The 21,805-nt window shown below is 36.9% G+C and overlaps 1 protein-coding gene and 1 long non-coding RNA gene across 6 annotated transcripts in view; one reads left to right on the forward strand and one right to left on the reverse strand.

The window, feature by feature from the left end:
* The first annotated feature begins 546 nt into the window (after window positions 1–546).
* LOC106038120 (uncharacterized) lies at window positions 547–10,483 on the forward strand. Of its 2 annotated transcripts, none has more exons than XR_010830684.1 (4): window positions 547–999; window positions 1,315–1,377; window positions 6,950–7,044; window positions 10,183–10,483. It is a non-coding gene; the product is annotated as an uncharacterized lncRNA (long non-coding RNA). The 2 variants fall into 2 exon arrangements; XR_007163938.2 differs by lacking the exon at window positions 10,183–10,483 and adding an exon at window positions 9,192–9,803 and having other exon boundaries at window positions 550–999.
* LOC106038117 (cysteine-rich venom protein-like) overlaps window positions 5,512–21,805 on the reverse strand; it is a 36,865-nt gene continuing 20,571 nt past the window's right edge. Inside the window, exons 3-11 of one of the 4 annotated variants that reach the window (XM_048065804.2) lie at window positions 16,820–16,923; window positions 13,616–13,677; window positions 13,229–13,279; window positions 11,737–11,856; window positions 11,143–11,230; window positions 9,113–9,258; window positions 7,840–7,934; window positions 7,213–7,301; window positions 5,512–6,474 (exon numbers count right to left, since the gene is read on the reverse strand). In XM_048065804.2, the coding sequence (XP_047921761.2) occupies window positions 6,347–6,474; window positions 7,213–7,301; window positions 7,840–7,934; window positions 9,113–9,258; window positions 11,143–11,230; window positions 11,737–11,856; window positions 13,229–13,279; window positions 13,616–13,677; window positions 16,820–16,923 (883 nt within the window). In that variant the 3' untranslated portion in view covers window positions 5,512–6,346. Of the gene's footprint in view, window positions 6,475–7,212; window positions 7,302–7,839; window positions 7,935–9,112; window positions 9,259–11,142; window positions 11,231–11,736; window positions 11,857–13,228; window positions 13,280–13,615; window positions 13,678–13,898; window positions 14,342–16,819; window positions 17,009–21,805 lie in introns of those variants that run through there. The other 3 variants (XM_066995068.1, XM_048065794.2, XM_066995066.1) reach the window with 3 other exon arrangements.

Genomic DNA, 21,805 nt, shown 5'->3' on the forward strand with positions numbered 1-21,805 from the left:
GGTGTTCAGCTTGGAGAAGAGAAGGCTCCAGGGAGACCTTACAGCAGCATTCCAGTGCCTAAAGGGGCCTGCAGGAAAGCTGGGGAGGGACTCCTTGTCAGGGCGTGTAGGGATAGGAAAAGGTGTGATGGCTTTAACCACCCCTATCCCCTCTTTCCCACAAAGCTAATTTCTGCCTCTTTGCAGCCTCCTAGTTGTACAAAAGGGACTTGATATTGAGCCTTATGTTGAATTGTGCTAAGGAGCTTACCCAGATTAAAAATATGTATATTTTTATAGGATTTTTTTTTAAAAATAGACCAGCTTCCCAATTCTTAACCTCCTCAAACAGCCAGTATAGCAGAAATAGCAAAGCTTAAGGAAAAAAATGACAGAAACTGTTTGGTACAACACTACTACTAAATGAAAAACCTAGCAAACTACGGCTGAAGTATATTATAGGCAGAGCAATAAATAAATATATTTACATCAAGGGACAGTCCCTGCCATTTGAGTCTGAAAGATGTTGGTAAGACATTTATTCTTAACATAGCAAGTACTCATTTGTGGGGAATCTGGGAGCCAGATAAAAGGATCCTAACAAAAGGCTCCGGGGGGAATATATATCTGGGGGAAATTCAAATTCAAATGTCTGGCCTTATCCTCCTCTGATTGCTCTCTGCCATGCCAAGGGATGTCTATAACCCTTACGCATGCCAAAGCGCAGAGGGTGGGGGAAGATTAAAACATGTCAGACCTTGTTTCCTTTTAAACTGAATTAGGCCACTCCTTGCTCAGTCTTTGTTTGCAATTTGCATCTAATTTGGAGACACTTACCTCTCTCCTAAAATAGCATGCTGGGAACCTGGGTGCTAGACAGAAGGCTGTGGGTGCCAAGGTGGGATCTCAGGGAGTAAAACACCAGGTTCTGCAGCATTTCTGGGGCCAGCTGAGGTTACTGAAGATCTCTGATAAGAGCCTGAGTACACACCCATTGTTTTCTTATATGGCTGTAAAATGGTAAGATGCTAATCTAAAAATGTGTAAAGCTATCTTTAGATTGTTTCTGTTTTCTTTATAGTTTTACTTTCTTGCTTGTTCAGCACACTGATGCAGCAGAGCAAACAGGCACATGAGCACAGTCAGGAAATTCACCTGAAAATGCCATAGGAAGAGTTACAACAATATTCATTTTTGACTGCATATAACTTATCTAAATGCCTGTCTTTGGCTAATTATTAGTGAGGAAATTAATGACGGTTATCTCCTTATAGGTGGAAAAGGCATGTTTCTGCTCAGATGATTAAGTTATATTTTTTGATGACACTCTTGCAGAGCAGAATAAAAATGTGGCTGATGCAGAACGTGACCGGACAGTTTGGCACCAGATATAACATGGTATGTAGAAGATGATGACATGCTCAGAATAAATCTGTTTGATAAAATCAATTTTTTGTATGATGAGTTAAAATGAAGACAAACAGTATGGAGGGACAAATCACACCTGGAAGTAAAAAAACTGGATGGGAAAAATAAAAAATGGAGATTTCTTTGTCTTGTGTAAGCTGATGATTCCAATTAATTTTTCTGGGTTTACATAAGTATGTGAGAGAAGATTAAGCCAAATCTACATGGTTCTACAAAACTGCAGCCAAAAATGCACTAAAAATCAATGCATTTCCTCAATGTAGCGATCAAAATCAGAAGTTTGAGAATTGTAAATGCAACTTCATTATGGTACTATACTCACAATCTTTTTAGCTCACTGTAGCCTCCCTTTATAATTATCATCAAGTTAAATTTAACTGTGGATCAGAAGGTTTTATCTACCATGCAATTTCAGCTACTTGTGAATGCATTTCAAATAGCTGTCCTTCCATTCAGTACATAGGATTTTCTTCAAGGCTGTATTTGAATACTATGGAAGTTGTGGCATTTTGGTCAATGCATTCGTGTATTCTTGCTTAGCAGGCTGTTGGTAATGACTGGTGAGCCTACATTTCTTGTCTTACTCAAATATTAATACGTTTATTGTGAAAAAGGGGGAAAATTTAATATATTAAAAATAGTGTGCAGGATGTTAAATTTCATTAGCATGTTTTAAAATAGTAAGGTTAGTGAACTTTATTATCCAATGACGATGTGTCTTTTGCATTAAGTACGTTTTTGCCTTTGTGATATGTGAAAGACCATGCTTTGCTGAAAGCTGTCAGGCAGATTAAAATAATAGAGTTTCCTCTTCATATCTGAAGAAAGCAGCGAAAGGAATGCACTGAAGGCATTACATTGTCAGAAGTCTGTTTTCAACTTTTTTGAATTTATGAGATTTTTTGTTTTGTTGTGCCTGCTCTCAAAGATATAATGTTCCTTATATCAAGCGTACATGATTGTATATTTTCTAGCTCTGTTGGACTGTGTGGAGTTTTTTCCTTAGATTTCAGTTGGATAGAAATAAAGAGGTGCAGGCAAAATTAAATAAAAATAAAAGCCTATTCATGTGAAAATAGTCTTGAAAAAGATAATGTGGGGTCACTTTTCTCTTGTTGTTTATTATGCCTGATATAGTTTGGAAGTTATAATAGGTCTAGCCAGTCTTTGGAGAGCATTGTCATTTACCTAAAATTTACTTCTCTCATAAGTCTATTGGGTGTGTTGCTAAACACTATTTTCCTGCCACCTGCCAGGTTATGGAAAGATAGCTCCTTGATAAAGGCATTATTTAAAAATTAGGGATCCTTCTTGGACATATTTTACTTTAATGGATGTACACTTTGTTTCAACTACCTTTCATGGAGAACAATTTTTATTTTAATACATGCACAATATCTTTTTCTTGAATGTGGGGAAGAATTGTTGCATTATGCAGCCTAAGAGAGTCTAAATGTGGCAGTCCTCAGTTTTGGGAGGGATTTTTCAAACCCACTGCACATAGCATGATTTCAACACAGTTTTGCATCCTCACCTTTGAAATGTTGTAACACTTTAAAGTGTCAAATCAATCAAGGCTTAGGCACACATTTGAAGGCTTACTGCACATTTTTGCTTTGCAGGCTTCAAGAACATTTCTTCAAATTCTACAAATAAGTGAATCAAGGCCTACAGCATGAAGGGTTGTAAAATATATTCATCTTTCAGTTTTCAGAAGACTACACGCATTCTGAGAACATCCAGCATTATCATAACTAAGGATGATTCATTTTCAAAATGACATTAAAGTTTCTGTTTCAGTGCTAAAAGGATATTATGACTGCTGAATATCAAATATAGAGAAAGAGCAAAATCACAGGATTTTTCTGCCTGTCTGCCATTAAAGGACATTATTTTTGTAATGGTGAGAGGCAGGATACTGCTTAGCTGAACAGTGCCTATGATAAGCTTGGTTATTCCTGTCCATTACACCATTGCACAAGTGAGAGAATTATTGTAGCTGGAATATGTCTTACTCTCTAAACTGTGTACTTGTCCACAGTGAGCCAAAAAGGTCCATCATATGGGGCATACTTCAGCCACTGTTGTCCTAGAGCAGCCAGGTGCCTGCAGAGAACTCCATTTGAAGTAGGTGAAGAAGAGGATGGGAAATAACCTCTTTCCATTGGCCCTCCCATGGCAGTTCCTTGTCTGCTCTGGATCCCTGGTAGAAACAGGAAGGGTTTTGAGGGTGCCGCCTTGAAAGATAAAACTCCCCAAGAATGAGGTGTGCTAGGAGAAAGGCATGATCTGATGTGGAATCTGTAGTTGCTGCAAGGATCAGAGACAATGCACACAGCCGTGCAATCATTATGATGTATCTGTTATAATGGCTTTTAAATCTTTTACTAGCACCAAACAGAAGCAAACTAATGTCTCTGTAGCCTAGCTCTGGATATCATGGTTTTCCTGCTCTACCAGTATTACCTCTCCAGATTTTGCGTCTTTTAAGTATCACTTATTTATTTTATACCAAACTGTTATGGATTAAAGTTCTGGTAAATTTCTTAGAACAGAATTGGCTCTTAATGTTTTTTTTTGGATGGAATCTGGGAACTTGGAGCTTATTTTTGTCCTAAAAAAATGCCTTAAATGGGCTCGTGGTAAATGAGAACTCCTGTACCCAAGAAAGTCATACAGTGAAGGTTTTCCATATTGTGGGTGTTCTTAAGCCATGATTGTGACTTGAGGCTAGGAAAGGTCGTGGGCATTACTTGTGAGAACTGTGTAATTAGCTCCTGATTTGGGTATTGTCAGTCTGTGAGGACACCCAACAGCTAGAGGCCTTGGTCCCAGCTCCCTCTACAGGAACATCGTGGTTGTGTGTTCAACAGCATGTATGTGCTGTGTCTTATTACTTTATTTTGAACCACATCTCCCTAGTTTGAAAAGATCTTTTATGGGTTTGTCAAATGTGCTACCAACGTCAAGACAAAGTCCTCTAGATCTAGTTCCTCATTAAAGGAGAAAGTTGCATTGGTTGGCAAGATTAGCTTGTGACAAATCTATGCTAGTGTTTTACGCTCTACTGACTACAAAATGACTGGTAAACAATTTGGTCCATTATCTTCCTGGATATCTAAATTATGCTTATTGACCTTTTGTTCCCTGGACCCTCACAGGTGAGATGTAGAAAGGCTGATTTTTACCTCACTAGACTACTTTTATTTCCTGTTGTGAGTGACTGAGAAATCATTTCTTGTTTTATGGGTTAAGATAGAAGGGAATAGGTCTCTAGTCCCATTACTAAAGGTAGACGGACTTTTGTTAGAGTGGGGTGTAGCTGGTCTACCCTATTCCATGACAACCACTGGATTATATATTGCATTGTCATCATTTTTATTTGGATCTGTGCTAACAATTTGAGAGTGCGGGCACTCGTATACAGTGCTCATACCTATATCCCAGCATTGCTTAATTTGCTAGTAGAGAGGTACCCAAATGAGAGGGCAGTATAACATGGAGGGAAAAAGCGGTGGAAATGAATGAGGAAAAAAAACGCATTGAAACAAACAACAAAACAATAAGCTCTTTGAATTGTGAAACCAGGCTTTGAATTTAGAGCTCACCTTTCAGTACTAGCAGAAATGCCACAGAAATTAATGAGTAAGAAATATGTACTGAAATTGCCACTGCAATCAGTGAGTCAGAAATGTGTGCTGAAATTCTTGTGCCAAAATCTCTGGGACTTGAAATGTTAATTATGACAGGAGCTTCCTTATTAAAAGAGCATTGGAAGGTGAAACTACTGTAAGGTAAGGCTAAAATAACATGTAGTCCTATTGTTGACTCTGCAGCAGAACAGTTGCTTCCCAAAGGTCACAAAAGCAGGTATTGCATGTTATTTGTAGAAGCGTCTGTTCTCTCTGAAAGAGATTCTGAAGAAAAGCTGTTTGCCTGACTGCTGTTTTTGACTAGGAAACCTCCAGTTTCTCATATTAGTGGTTTCTGCTTTCTTTGCTAAAGAATTGGGTTCCTTTCAAGACTCCATGTTGATAAAGTCAAAAAGTTGGTGGAAGTGAACTGTATTTCATGGTAATAAAAAAGAATGAAAACTAAAATGAATTGGTGAGTGAGGAATTAACAATTTAATGATTGATACAGCAAAAGAAGTCATTCAAAAAGTAAGTTTGGAGGATACACCTACTTGTTATTAAAAGGAAAATTTCCAAACACAGGAACCATCCCCTTTGGCAATTTCTTTTTGTGAATTAAACCATTTTATCAGGCTGTTCTTTTTGATTAGAGAGCAGGTTTGGTTATCTGTATTTGTGCTAAGTGTAATCGCATATTTGATCACATATATGAAAGGATCATTAATATAAATGAACTGTACTTTTTTTTTTTTTAAGCAATAGATGTAACTATTTTACAGCAGAAAGTATGTCAGCAAAAGACACATTACAACATTACAAACTAGTATAGTACTAGTGGAAGCTGCTCTGCTCTCCTAATTTGTTTTATTTTACTTTTTTTTTTGAGAATTACATATTTCAGGTAATGCCATTCATCTTCTGGTCCAGTTTACAGAACACAAATTCAAAATATTGGTAAAGTTAAGATTAGTTCCATTAGTATGCTAAGAACATAAAAAACATATGGAACTTTATGGAACAGAAAATCAGTCAGTGCTCCTTTAATAACATTTTGTGAAAACAAAGATGTGAGAAGCTGATCAGTATATATGTCTGATATCCAAATGCCAAATTTCAATTAACACCTCCACTACATTTCCAGAGCATTATGTGAATAGAAGATAACATTGGCCTGTAGCTCTTCCTCATTTGTATCACTGGACTGAAGTCAGTCTTCCTGCATACATGGAAGGATATTCTTTGTTTTTGTGAAAGAAGTTATGAAGTTATGGATGACTGGGAAGGGAGGAGATGAGCCTTTAATTTTATTTTATTTCAGTTTTGCATTGGCAGGAAGCTGGGCAGTTCTGCATAACAAAGGTATTGGCACATCCGTAATCATTTACCAATCCAGGACAATTGGAATAAAGATCCTGAAACTTGCAAGGATTGGCTGTGAAAATGAATAAAAACACAAAATTAATCACAAATTGGAAATAAAAATCTACAGTGTTTCCTTTCAGAATATTTTCATTGATATTTCTTATATTTTCATATATATAATATATATTTCAATATATATTTTCATTGATATTTCTTTAATCTCTCATTTTTCCTATTTGTTGCTCTTTACTCCACAGTAGTGTCCAAGATTTTGACCACATATACAGTATTCCTAGCTTTTTTTCAAGGTTTGTTGCTGAACTTACAAGGTATTTTGACCTCATTGCAGTCAATGGATCTTCTTACACTAAGAAGTACTTGTGAGAGCTTCCGTATGGAGATCCAGACATTGTCATCTTTAATTAAAGTATCTGGGTCATATGAATATCTTTATCTATCCCTGTGGGTCCAAAAAGTGGAGGGTATCTGCATCCCAATGGACATAAAATCAGCTACCATTTAACATTTGCCCACCTGTCTTACAGACTCCTTTTTGGGTTTCACACCACAAGTCGTCCTACACAGGTAAAGCACCTAATGTGAGGAAGCCTGGGACTGCAATTGTTCTTCCATAAAAGAGGTAATAAATAGTAATAATATGGCAACCTATACAGCATGAGATTAATAGCCTTTCTTTTGGCCTGGCATTTGAACAAATCATTTTAAAACTTCCCATTTGCATAAACTAATTGGTATTTTTTACAGTATCAACTTTACCTGTGTCACAATTAAAATGCTTAAAACTTACTGCATAATCCGTTGTCACAAGCATTAGGGCAGTCACCACAGGGTTTTCCTTCTTTGTAGGGTGTCTTCATTAAATCTACCCTATTCCCCCTGAAACATAACCATTACTAAAATAAACTATAAACTCACTATAACATATCTGAGAGTAAAACTTAATTATATGGATGCATACATATATTAATATATGCTAAATCTTTATTTTATAGGTCAAGTTATTTATATATATTAGAATGTGAATATGGAAATCAATTTTACACAAAGTTTATAAAACCTCACTCTGCCTTAAAATTTTTCCCCCTCCCCCCAAATAGTATTATGGTACATACCAATATGCCTTTCTGAACCAAGGTTTCAAGGACAATGTGGAAAATATTTATCTGTGATCTACTATGATGAGAATTAGGGTTTTGGGCAAATTAAATTTAATCTGAAAATCAGTGTCAGCATTATGTTTTATGCTTTTACTTGCTTGAGGATTCTTTTCACAGGTATGTTTCTGTCCATATTCTTAATACGTTCCTTAGACCTGTTCCTGAGTTGTGAGTGATGCATTGTGTTACAAATTTCCTGTCTTCTGTCTTATTTTGATAATGTAATAAGAAATTTCAGTAGCAGAATCAATACATACGCAGGGCAGTACTGGCACACATAAAAGTACTTATAGTTACTATTAGGACAGTAAGCAACCGCACATCCAATTTGGTAAGACTTGTACCAAACCACCTGCAGATATAAGAATAAAGATCATTGGAGAATGAAAAACAAATACAATTGAAAATAATTGAAGTAAGTTATGCATTAAAGAAACATTTGCAACCAAGTTAAGTCCTTTATATCTAACATTTATAGTAAATATTAGTCCCATCTTGTTGGTAAAGCATTTTTTTACCTGCTTTCACCCCTCAATCAAATAACATTTTAGGGTATAATTACAAAATTTTATCATATATATATATATAAAGTTTTATGCTAAACTGTCTTGACGTAGTGTATTTTCATTTAATTACAACTCTTGAAGAAGATGCTGTAAACACAAAAGATGGTGTAAAATTTTGTATATGCAGTTGAACAGAGGAAGTTATCATAAGCCACTTTCCAACTGGGAACTCTCTGAAGTAGTGGAACTCCATAGATCATAGCATAACTATATATATTTCCTTCCTGATAATTTAATAACCCTATTCTTCCAGTGTCTGAGAAATTTTCGAATGTTAAACAAACAAATGTTTCTTCCCATTTTATCTTCCTGAAGCTTTGAAATACTTGTATCTTTACTCTGTGTGCAAAAATAGTTGTTTGTGTGTCATGTCATACACGTGACTAAGTGTGTGCATGGTTGGAGACTTTGCTGAAGGGAAACAAAACCAAAGGTGATGATGGCAGAATAACAATCCATATCCCTGGTACTGTAGGAAAAACAGTAGAGCAGAATGCACAATAAATAATTACAAATTTTAAAAGGTCAAAATTACTGAGCTTTCTCCCAGTGGACAAACTATTCAATATCTGCCATCAGAGTAGACTGGGTGGGGGGTGGGGGGCACCATGACACATCTCATGACACCCAGCCATGGTTTTTGGGGAGTGGGGTGGTTGGGATGACTACATCTATTTTAACTCCCTTTGTAAATCTATTCCAGCTTCTCCACTTGCTGCACATAAACTCACTTAATACTTAACCGGATTTGGTGTAATCTAGCAATTTAAACCAAAGCACCGACTTCTAGTATACTTTATGAAAAAATTGAAATGACACTTAAGTCTTTTAAATTCTGTTTTTCGTTGGTGTAACTTTCATATCTCTATTGTACTCGTTGTATTTAAATATGAGAGGGTAAATATTGCTTGGCTGACATGGATTTTTATTTATTCAGCATGGAATATAAAGAGGTTGCATCTACCTGAGTGTAATGGCCAATCACAGCATCTTTTGTTGTTGCTCCTACTCCGTATTTGAAATCTTTCTCCTCATTGTACCAGGCCTGAATAGCATCTGACCATGAGGAAGGAGCGGTTGACATGTAGAGATTTTCACCACAATCTACATCTGAAAAGAAAAAGGGACTGAGAAATGAAGAAAACATGCACGTGTGAGAACAAGTAAAAGTTGCTCTGAGATCCCTGGCAGCTTTCATCCCAGAAGGGATGGCAGGGATTTTTTTCTGGTTCCATGACACCACCTTTTGTCAATTCTGAAGTCATCTGACCGATTTGCAGCGTGGCCAACCTGTTTGGCTGGTAGTTTTAGTTGTTGACAGACCTTGTACGTGTCAGTAGATACACATGCACATGTGCACTGTAATAGATTCGTGACTGTATTTTTGATATTTGGAAGGTGGCAGCTCTAATCATCATTCAGTTCACAGTCCTGTAATCTTGGGAAAATCACAATAATTCAAACTTTACTTCTGGTACACACTAAGGTGTCTACTGTGTCGTGTATTTGCCTCCTGTTTTTATTCAGGTCTAGTGCCCTGACCAACCTTACTACATATGCATCACTTCTCATGTGGGGTTCACTTTAGCAAGAACCACTGAATTCATTTTTATTTTATTTTATTTTTAGACAAAAAGCATGAGAACTGAAGGTCAGTCCACATCTTATACAGTATATACAGAAGCCAGCAGTAAATACCACAGTGGCCACTGATCATAGCTATTGCTAATGTGCTGTAGCTGTAACCTCAATATCCAATGACTGAAGTGTTTACATGAGCCTCCCAGATAGTTATAGGTTAAAGCAAGGTGCCAGGGGATTTAAAAGTTTTGAATCTTGTCTCAGCATCTATGCACTTTAGCACCATCAGTAGGTTTTGGACCTTCACTCTCTTCCCCGTCCATCCCAGACAGTTAAATCCAGCCCTTGCAAGCTCGTTTAGGCAGAAAATTGGATCAAGATTTTCTTCTTTCTAATGGAGATACTGAAAGTGTATATTTTCTCACCACTTATTTATTTATTTATTTATTTCAGCCACTGAAGAAAATTGGATATGCTCATGTAAAACCGATGCAACTGAGATGAGAAAAGGACTAAATTCTTCTTACTTACTGGACAGATTTACATCTAGAAATCTATTTTTGTCCCATGCACCAATAAAAAACATTGAATGTAAATGATATCTCAAATGCTTAGTCAAATAATTTAAAAGATAAATTAAAACAAAAATAAAAATCTCACAAATTGTTCAGTGCTTTCCATCAACTTAAAAGTTTGATAAGGAAAGTAGTGCTTGAGGAAGGCAATTAATGGGAAATGTAAGACCAGAAATTTTGCACACACTTTTTTTTTTTTTTCTCAGAGATTGGTAATTTAACATAAATTTGATAACTAAATGAATTGGTGACAATATATCATACAATTTCCATTGGACTTATACTTTTTTGGTACAAGTATTTTTGGGTAAGAGCTTTTGCTTCATATTTTGTTTTCTGAACAAAATTTAGAGCAAAAAAATCTAGAAAAAAAATGTACAGCTTTAAGTTTCACTCCATACAATCCTAAAGATTAGGATGAATGAACCATGTCTTAGAAGAATTTTTTTTTCCATCTGCTTACATTTAATGTACAGGAATATACACTGACCAATTCTGGTTTATGTCATTACTTAGTGGACATTTTCAGTTAGAAATGTGAATCACATCATCACATTATGAAATCACAATTATAAAAATAAAGTTATACCAAAAAAAGTACATGAAACAATTACATTATAATATATAATATATTATAAACTATTATAAAATTATAAAATATATTTAGCTGAGTATGTAGTCTCACCTCAGAAGATATGAATCTACAAAGATGAAAATAAGTAAATGAATTATTTCAGCTTCATTTTGATATCAGCTAATTTAGAAATCCCATGCTCCCAAATTGGTTACTTTAATATTGTAAATGACATCATTCAGTGAGCATTCATTCTTTACTTACTGGTTTTCCTCTGGCTTGAAGGACTGTGACTGAGAGAACATTGATTTGCCCAGTTTTGAGCATTAGTTGCAGCTGCAAGGTTCCATTCCTTCATGAAAGAAGAAAGAATGAAAGAAGAAAATCTGAGTCATTCAGGCATTAAGCACTGACGAACCGCTCCTGAAGCAACAAAACTTGGAAACTACACTTTGAATCAGAAAATTATATGCAAACCCCTATTTTAGCAGGGGTGGTGGTGCTGGGAGTAGAAATGGATTTATTGTGCACCCAGGAATTGACTAGAAACTGTGAAGAATGACAAAGAATACATCAGAAAGGAATGAACAATGTTGTGGCTCCTCCTTTTCCTCCCTTTTCTTTCTCCTCCAAAAGAAAGACACATTACTGTTCATACACCACAAAATCTTCCAAACCTTTTTTTTCTTTCCATCTGTGCAATTTTATATTTCTCCTGGTAGTTGCTGTGCTAGGTCCCTAGGAAAGGTGTGGAGGGTGCATTTGTTGCTAAATAAAATAAATTGACCTTTTATACAGTTCTGTAGCTCTCACGGGGTCCATTCCTCAGTGCCGATAGATTTACAGCACACAACTTACCATCCTCAACATGTTGCTGGCAGTCGGGTTTACTCCTCTCCTGAGCGTATTGTGTTTGTCAACAATTAGCTTTTGCTGATCAGGATTGGTAGTTATCAGAGCAGTGAAAGCTTCAGGTACCTAAATTGAAAGCAAAAGTTGCATATATATATATTTATGTGAATGTAACTAATGCTGCATACTGTCTAGGAAATATTAAAATACCAAATAACTAATATCAATGAAGGAGTTGATCCTTGTAACAGAGGAGGTACTGTGATATGCTTTGTCCCCTAAGTTTTTCTAGGGGAGCTCCCAGGCAAAGTAGCACTTTGAGTGGTTAGCGGCAATTAAAATACCACTGGTTCCTTCGTCCTATGTGCCAGCCCTGTGGAGATGACTAGAATATCTTGGAAGATCTCTTGTGCCATTCATACTTCATAATGTTTTGGGGAAACAGGATCTAAAAATCAGATGAACACATGACTCCATTTATGATGTGTTCCTCTTCTTTGGCATTTTAAACTAGCCAGTTGATGGCTTTTTTGTTTGATTGTTTGTTTATTTATTTATTCTTTGTTTAACCACGGGATCATCACAGACCTCTTGTGGTACTTCATCAGGAGATCCTAAAAATACTGTGTTAATATTTTTCATGCTGTAGATTTTTGTCCACTCTTGCTATAACTGATGGTATTTCTCAATTTTTTAATATGTTTTCTAATTAAAAAATAGCCATATGAACAACTCTGACTCTTTACAATCTTTGCCATTAGTCTTCTAGATGGCATTATGGAAAGCAGAAATTAAAAATTCCCATCATATTTTTTAGGCTGTTGTTCTGTATTATGTTTTATCATGTCTTAGTTGCTACTGATATTTCTGTCATACTGCACTTCATACTCATCAGTGACTAACTTGATGAGGTAACTAGTAAACTGAGCCCATGGATGAACACCCACAATGTGTTTATTATTGATGACATTTTTAGCAGTATAATAGCACTGCCAATAGTTGTAACAAAAGCTTCTTTGTATATATTTATTTTCACTGATCAAGATAATCCAATCATATTCAATATTATCTTTCCAGCATCTAATAGTTCTTCTAGACACGAAAATTTGAAAGACATTTCCTGTTTATGTTTTTTATTTATACTCCATTAAATCTCATTCAGCCATAAAGTTTTGATCCTGTGATAACTTACTCTTTTGTTTAACTCCGGAGGGACTAATCATGAACAAAGCACATCATTTGCACTCTCCACTTCATGTAGTTAAAAAAGTTTTAGTGTTTACATAGCTTTTAGAGAAGCGAGATTTATAGAAAGAAGTAGTAGTTTTAGTTGAGTGGTTACAGACGGGAAAAACATAGTCAAGCCTTCAGTCACATCTATATCTCTGAAGCACAAATATCAAACTTCCAACTTCAGACTAAGTGTGGGTGGGAGGAACCGCTAAGTGGATGTTGAGTATGTTAGTCCGTTTAGCCGCTTGAGGGAAATCAGCGATACCTGTTGAGAGGATGGGACTGTGAGCAAAGGGAGAGGCACATAGCTCAGGTCCTGTGGGATGAGAGAGGGAGATTGTTAGGCAATTGCTGTCTTTAAAACTGAGGGGAATTAACTGGAAGAGGGCTGGATCTTTGGAAAGTGTGTGGGAGATTTCAGGACGTGCAGTTCTTGATGATCCAGCTCCTAAGTGACGGCGAGCCTATGCAAGCATGGATGCACTCTGCTGCTTTGAAATTTTGCCTTTGAGGATAAATGCTTTCCAGATCCTATATATCTCATCAGACTTTTTCTGCATATGATTGGTGTGTATAGGAAAAAAAAATTCAGTCAGACCAGTAGTCCCTCAGGCCCCATCCAGATTTTCTCAGTACAAAGAACAGATCCTACCTGTCCAGTGGATGGAGACAGCACAGCTGCAAGACCCAGGAACACTATTGGCAGAATCATCTCTGAAAAGAGAAGACAGTTTTTTTATTTTTTTTTCTTCTCTTTATGGAGCTTTTATTTCTCTGAACATATAACACATCTTTCTCCCGTGTATCTCCAAGCTTTCCCGCAACTAGAAAGGTAACGGATTCTTTCTTTCTTCCTTCTCTTCTCTCATTTTCAGAATTTCTGTGAATCAGCTGCTTTGTGTCTCATACTTCTTGGACTAATCCTAGTTGAATACCTCCAAATAAATTCACAGTACAAGAGGATATTCATGCTTCTCTTTCTGTAGAAAAACTTCTGCAAATCACCCTGCTGCGGATGCTGCTTTTGGCTTGTTTGTGGCTGTGTTACTCTGAAACTGCCTTCTCCCCATTGCCTGCTTTGATTGGACTGCATTGGTGGAAAGGGTCATTAGACAGCCCATGTGCAGACCTCTACATCCAGGTTTCCAGGTCTGGAGTCAAAACCCTTCCTAAATGACTTCAAAGCACTTCAAAAACTCACGTAAGCTGGGACAGAACTGGATGGACCAGAAATGGAACAGCACTGCCGTCCTGGGGAAGAGTTGTTTCAGAAAGATTTTTACTTACTTTATTAATTTTTTAAGAAAACATTTGATCAGAGTGCAGGTAGTGTGTAATCACAAAAGAAACGGGTGCTTTCTCTAAGTGAAAAAGCAACAACCAGACTTTGGATTGACCAAAACTACTTGCTTAGGAAGGAGAGTAAAGGCTTCATTCTGTCCTATGACAGTGATCCAGAGGGTAATAAGGTTACTTTAAAATTTTGTTGTCTGATTGCAATCAGTCATAAGAGTTACGTTCAGCCTGTTTCTGCTTAGCTACCTTGGGCAGGCAAGCAGGTGACTAGAGTGGAATTTACTTATTTTGGCAGTTTTCCCATCTTAGAACTCCAAGGGAGTTTATAGGCATGTTGCCACAGAGATGTCTTATTAGCTTAACTTCTTATTTGGTCTTGAAGGGCTGCTGGGTTTAGTTTTAATTTATCCCTGGAGAAAGGCCAGTTGGGTTTGCTGATCTTTCCATACTCAGCAAAGCCCCTTTACCTTGAGGCAACTGCTTTATATAAAACACAAGGTGCTCCTGCTCATGGAGAACATGAGGCGAGAAAACACTGCCCTTTTCCAAATGGTACAGCAAGACCCATTTTCCTCACCAGCTTGCTTACCTTGCACAGGAGGAGACACACTGTCCCTAGCCTGCAGGCAGGGGACCTGCTCCAGCTCTGCTGAAGAGCAAAGCCTCTCAGAGTGGGATCTCTGGTCATGTCTGCACTGGGAAACTAGACCCCGCGGGGAGCTGCTCTGTAGCTCAGAGGACAAAATGCAGGCAGAATAAACACTTCTGTACATTCAAACTCACACAGTCTCCAAAGTAGTGTGGCTTTGTCCAAGTGCTTATAGTTAAGATCCAGCTGATCTGGGAACTCTACTGGGAACTATTCTGATAACTAACAGTGTAAGTTATTGATTTCCTATTCTTGGTATTGGTTTATGTATTGTTTAATTTTGACATAACTTGTGACTCCTCAAAGCTCTTTAGGATCACTGAAGTTTTCTTTTTCTTTTTTATTTTTAAGTTTTCTTTTCTTTCTTTATTTTTTTTTGTTGTTTCTCAGAACCTTTACAAAACTTTGCAGTGCATCTAACCTATAAGTTTAATGACAGAAGATTATACTCCCAATAATATGAAAAGCAATTCTTTTCACTTGATTTCTAACTAAAAGTAAATAGATAATTATTTTAATCTCTACTCAAGTTACAAGCAAAAATACATTTTTTTTTTTCATCTAGTGAAAAATGTGCTGATATGCAGATAGATAACAAATCTTTTTGCGTGTAAAACATGTGATATTAAACATTTTGTTTCAATCGAAAGATAACCATTTAAATTGTGAACCTTTCTATTTTGTGAACAAACTGAAAAAGCTAACTTAAAAAGAGCCAAAATATTCATTCACTATAATATTTTCAATGAATTAAATTGCAGTTAAATATAATCGGTAATTTAATACATGATACAATTTGGAAAATGCCATTAGAATGTTTTTTAAGAACCAGTGGATTGATTGCTCCAAGATACCAACATACTTTTGGCAATCCCACTGGTTTCAACCAAATGCTTATAGCTTGAGAGATGTAAATTTAATTGCTCTGCATTAATTTCTAGGCACTGGTCCTAAAATCAGTCTCTCTATCCCTCTCCCCTGCTCCCCCTCAATCAGACATAAATTGGGACATGTGCCAAGTCTTGCTGACTTTTCTGCAACTCCATCTGTGTACAGAGACCTGACACTGAAAGAAACTTGTGTGGATATGTTTTTCCCATCCTTTCTCTAAGTGTTCACTTCATGAAATAATAAAACTGTTATATCCTAAATTATTCATATAAATGAATTTATATTACAAAATAACATCCCCATTAATTTTTATTATCCTTGAAAAAGGCCTGAAATGGATTAACACAAGCTGTCATTTCACTTGTACAGCATTACTGCACAAAGTCTGACTGGAGACCAGAGACAGGACACAAGGGAAAGCCTTAAAGCTGCACCAGAGAAGTTCAGATCGGACGTTAGTAAAAAGTTCTTCACAGAGAAGGTGTTCAAGCACTGGAACAAGCTCCCCAGGGAAGTGGTCATGGCACCAAGCCTGCATGTGTTCAAGAAGTGTTTGAACAATGCTCTTAGATATATGATTTAACTCTTAGGTTGCCCTGTGTGGTCTCAGGAGATGGACTCGATCATCACAGGTTCCCTCCAACTCAGGATATTCAATGATTATATGATTAGCAGCCACTTCGCACAAGAGCGGTAATTTGTACAAGGAGATAATTTCCCCACTCTGAAAATAAGTGATGTTAGCTACACCTCTTTTTTGGTTGTTCATCTGTTGAACTTTTTTTTTTCCTTTTTTTTTTTCTTCTCATTTTTTTGCCTCTCTCTCTCTTTTTTTTTTTTTTTTTCCCAACTTGCACTACAGTATTGCCTATTGAATCCTCACTTTTCATTGAATAAAATCCTCTTTCTATAACTGCCCTAAATGGTTGAGGAGACCAGAAGCTTTTTGATAGTAGGTTACATATTAATACATTATTAGAGTTGTAATAATTTAAGCAAATAATTCATTATAAATCCTACCTTTTGTTTCCAGGAAGACTGGAAGCTTCTTCAGTCCTTCTGCAGGTGGTTGTGGAAGTGACTGGAGTTCTTCACTGGAGCATGATTTATAGCCCTTCTGTTTCCTGATAGGACCAGGTGACTCAGTGTCACAGGTATTATAAAATCCAAATGGTGACCAGAAGGAACAGTGCATTTATCATGTGCACTTCTAAGAAGGAGGTTTCATTTATTTATTTCCTCCCACTTCTTGTGTTGGAACAGATGAAATACTCTGAAATGAGTTTTGTATGTATTGCTACTTAGATGTGAAATTTGAAGTCAATGTGAATGCCAGGTACAAAGGCTCTCTGCTAATGATTGACACATCCAGTTGTAGAAACACTTTATCTTAATTCCCAGCAATGAAATTAAACTCAGTTAGCTACTGACTTGTCTCCAGATTGACATTGTTGTAACCAAGTTGGAATCTTGCCCATTAATTTTTCCATGGCGGTAAAAATGTCTTGGGCCAATTTCCTGTTCATGCTATGGCTTCTTTATATCAATCCCATAGCGTAAAATTTAAAGAAAGAGAAAAGGATATTTCTGCAAATTATACTTTTACCCAGAATCGAATAAAGATTAAAAGATTATTGTGTACACTAATATTAAATAATACATGGTAGCGACATTTCCTGGTACATTAGGTAAGACGAGAACAGGTGGAAATACTGCTGGATCAGAAGGGTATTTGTGTGCACATTGACTTTCTATTCACATTCAGTCTGAAGAGAGTACTGACCACAGCAGCTGCCATTGTCTGCATTTATATATAAATGTTATTATATTTCTATTCAAATTCATGTTTCCATAAATGCACACAACTAGCCTAGTCCCTTGTGAAGTAAGTCTTCAAATCAATCTTTTGCCTTGCATTACCTGGAAAGACAGTATATTTGCAATACCAGACAAAATGGTAGTGTTGTGATTAGTTGCCTGGCAATTATGTGGTAAAGAACATTCTGTCAGCAAGTTTGTGGTTGACACCAAATTGGAGGGAGCAGTCAATATGATAGATAATAAAGCTGTCATTCAGATCTTGACAAACTGGAGAAGTGATGTGACAGAAGTTATCTGAAAGTAAACAATTGGGAGAGACCAATTTGCTAGGGAGCAGCTCTAACAAAAAGCTACTGAGGGTTGCTCTTGGGTGACAAGTTGCATATGAGTCAATGTTGTGCACTTGCAACAGTGAGGGCTAACCATGTACTGCACTGCGTTAGCCACTACGTAGTAAGAGTACAGAGAGCAGTGATTATACCCAACTTTTCAGCACTTCCGAGGCTGTATCTGGACTATTGTGTCCAGTTTTGGGCTCCTAACTACAAGTAAGACATTGGCAAATGGGAGTAAGTACAGCAAAGGGCCATTATGTTGGCAAAGACAGATCCAGACTATTTTGCAACATGGACATGAGGTAAAGATCACAGTTTGCAACTTTGACTAGGTAATAAAAATGTATATGTTCTTTACAGTGAGTTTTGCTACGAACTTGAATGAGGTGATGATCATTGTAATCTATCCTTCAAGCTTGTGATGGGTTTAGAGCAGATGAAATTCAGGGGTCCCGTACAACCAAAAATATTCTATGATTGTGTGATTTTATTTTGCCTACTTTGCAAAGGCATCAAATGAGGCTTGTCTTGTTTTACTTGTTAACTAATATGACAGTTAATAACAGTGGAAAATTCTGTTTTTGAATTGAATTGCATTGACTAGAATTGACTCAAATTTAGAATAGAATAGAATAGAATAGAATAGAATAGAATAGAATAGAATAGAATAGAATAGAATAGAATAATTCAGTTACAAGGGACCTACAAAGATCATCATGTCCAACTGCCTGGCCACTTCAGGGCTAACCAAAAGTTAAAGGTTTTTTTTTGAGGGCGTTGTCTAAATGGTTCTTGAACACTAACAGGCAAGGGGCATCAATCACATGAAACAGGAAGCCTGTTTCAGTGTTTGACCATCCTCACAGTAAGGAAATTATAATCATTACTAGTGAAAAAAGTTGCATTCAGGTGATCGGTAAACTGTGGATCCTAAGGCTAAGACTAGCTGTTATGTTCAAGTCTCATTTCTCTGCCTAATACACAGAGAACTCCTGAACCAACTCCTCATTCAAGTGTAACAGCTGTCTATAAACATGAGTATATGACTCAGAATAACCTTTTTATAACATTTATCTGAATAGAAATTCTGTCGTTATTTCATATATTCCTATAAACTAAACTGTTATCTTAACAGTCAAAAACATACATTGCATAATTATAGGCTTAGAAATTACCTCTCTTGCTCTAGAGTTCAATCTCCTAATAGAAGCAATGATATTGTACATTTATTTTCATAAAAGAGTTCTAGTTTGCATTTTCATGCCTTCCGTTTCCAGGCCTAGGATCTCATTCATCTTCAGCTAAATTTTTCTGTCTCAGAGCATTTGGTTTTTGGTGGAAGCCTTAGATATGTTCATCTCAGGATCACAAAAAAAACCTGAGGTTGGAATGGAACCTAATGAGATCATCTAATTCAGTCCTACTCCTACAGTGGTTTGCTTAGTGCCATGTCCACTTGGGTTTTGATTGTCTCCAAAGATAAGAGACTCTACAACCTATTCGAGTAAGCTGTTCCAGTGTTTGACTACCCTCACCGTAATTTTTTTTTCTTTCCTCAGGTTTAAAAGGAATTTCCAGTATTTCAGTTTGTGATGACTGCCTCTCATCCTTTCCCTCAATACCACAGGATGGAATCTGGCTCCATGTTCTTTGCATGTCCCCATCAGGAATTTGTATATACTGATAAGATCCCTCCCAAGCATTCTCTTCTCAGGCCGCACTGGGCAGACCTGAATAGGACACAGCACTCCAGGTAGTGCTGAGCAGAGGGGAAATATCACCTCCCTTGACCTGCAGGCAATTCTCTGCCTACTACCACCCAGGATGTTGTTGGCCACCTTTGCCACAAGGGCACACTGTTGGCTCATATTCAACTTGATGTCCACCAGGACCCCCCTGGTATTTCTCTGCATGGCTGTTTTCCAGACAGATGGTCCCAAACACGTACTAATGTATGAGGTTATTTTTCCTCAGTGCATGGCTAGACATTTCCCTTTGCTTAAATTCATGAGGTTCCAGCTGACCCATTTCTCCAGCCTGTTGAGGTCCCTCTGAATGGCAGCACAACCAGCTGGTGCATGAGCCACTCCTCTCAGATTTCTATCATGTGCAAACTTGTTGCTGGTGTGCTCTGACCCATCACCCAGATTAATGAAGATGTTTCAGAGCATTGACACTAGTATCAACCCTTGGGGTGAACCCACTGGTTTTTTTTTTTTGTTGGTGTTGTTTTTTTTGGTGAGCCCTTCTGTGTTTATTTTGCATGTTGCTCCATGTGCCCTTACTGTTGTACTCTCTGCTCAGAGAGAATGGAGAAAACAAACAAACAGGATAAGGACTGAGTCTCTGTTACTCTGTTAGTGCAGTGACCTTTATAGCCTTATCTCATGAAGCAATCGCTATTCAAACACTGCAGGATGCCCATAAATATTGTGTACCTTGTCTTTCTATGAGCTCCTTGTATTCAATCTTTTGTCCCAATCTCCTTTTTTCACTTTTTAGGTTAACTATTGGACTTCTATTATAGTGCTAATTAATATTGACATTTTTTTTTTTGTACTTCGGTCTGTAATGTTATAAGTACCGAAGTACTTCTATATTACTTCTTTTCACTGTTTTGTTCTTGGTGTTTATGTTACTATTATACTGAACTGAAATGCCTTGTTATTCCTAATCAGAAAATTCAGTATTAGTCTTACTGTTACAAAAAATATTTATGAAAGACATGCGCATTCTTAAATGTTTAATAAAAGTTGATTTTCCTCTCTTTCCCCACCCTCTTGAAAATATCTTCTTTTTTATGCCTGGCTGGTTATTTTCATTAAGTTTGAGGAAAATAAATTTTTTGATGTCCTTGAAGCTAGTCAGGTGCAGCTCCCTTGGTTGCATATGGAGAAAAATGGACACTTCCAGGATGCAAATCATTTCATCCTGTATTTCTTATCCAAAATAGATTATGTTTGTTGTACTTCATTTTCTCTAAATAAAGCCCAGAGCAACTAACTCAGCTGTTGACTTCTATACTGAAGATGTCTAAATGGTGATGAAATAAATCACATCCACTGAGAAAGAAAAATGGTCACACACACAGAAAACATGATTATCTGAATCTCACCTCTCTAGTAAATTGCATTAAGTCTCTGGCATTTATAATGGGTCTGTATATATGGCATTGCTAATAAAAATGCAATTTATTATCATTCTTAAAATTTTCTTGCCAACTCCATCTCATCAGCCAAAGGGTACTTGTTTCCATTTTTAAAAATATGTAGAATTCCTCTTTGTCACCTGACAGCTGTCTTTCACCCAGTCTTCAGATCCTGACTTTGACTTCCTCAGCCTCCAGTGCTGACTTTTACCTTTTCAGCTTTTCAGTTTTGTTGCAGGAAGGTATCTAGTAAACATTTGCAGAGTTATCTCTGGATCATCTGTGTAATCTCTTTTTTTCTCTGATGTCTACAAAATGTTTCATGGCAGGGAGGTAGCTTTAGTCTATAGATATTGTCTTACAAATGGGTCAAAAACATTTTGTATTTATTTTTTCCATTTATTCTCCATATTTATCTGTACCTTTTTTTTTTTTTTTTTGTCTTATCTGATAGCTAGTATACTTCCTCTAGGAGGAAAAGCATTCATTTGTTCTCATTTGTACAGAAATTTCTAAAATGGTTTCTCAGCCCGGAACACAGTCCCAGAAACCATCACAGTATGAACACTAATAAGCTATATAAAGCAGATCCCTGACAGGCTGCCCTGAGAGGTTGTGGAGTCCACCTCCTTGGAGATCTTCAACAACCATCTGGACATGGTCCTGGACAAACAGCTTTGGGTGTCCCTGCTTGACCAAGGG

This window comes from Anser cygnoides, chromosome 3 (genome assembly GCF_040182565.1).
Source record: "Anser cygnoides isolate HZ-2024a breed goose chromosome 3, Taihu_goose_T2T_genome, whole genome shotgun sequence".
Taxonomy (NCBI): Eukaryota; Metazoa; Chordata; class Aves; order Anseriformes; family Anatidae; genus Anser; species Anser cygnoides.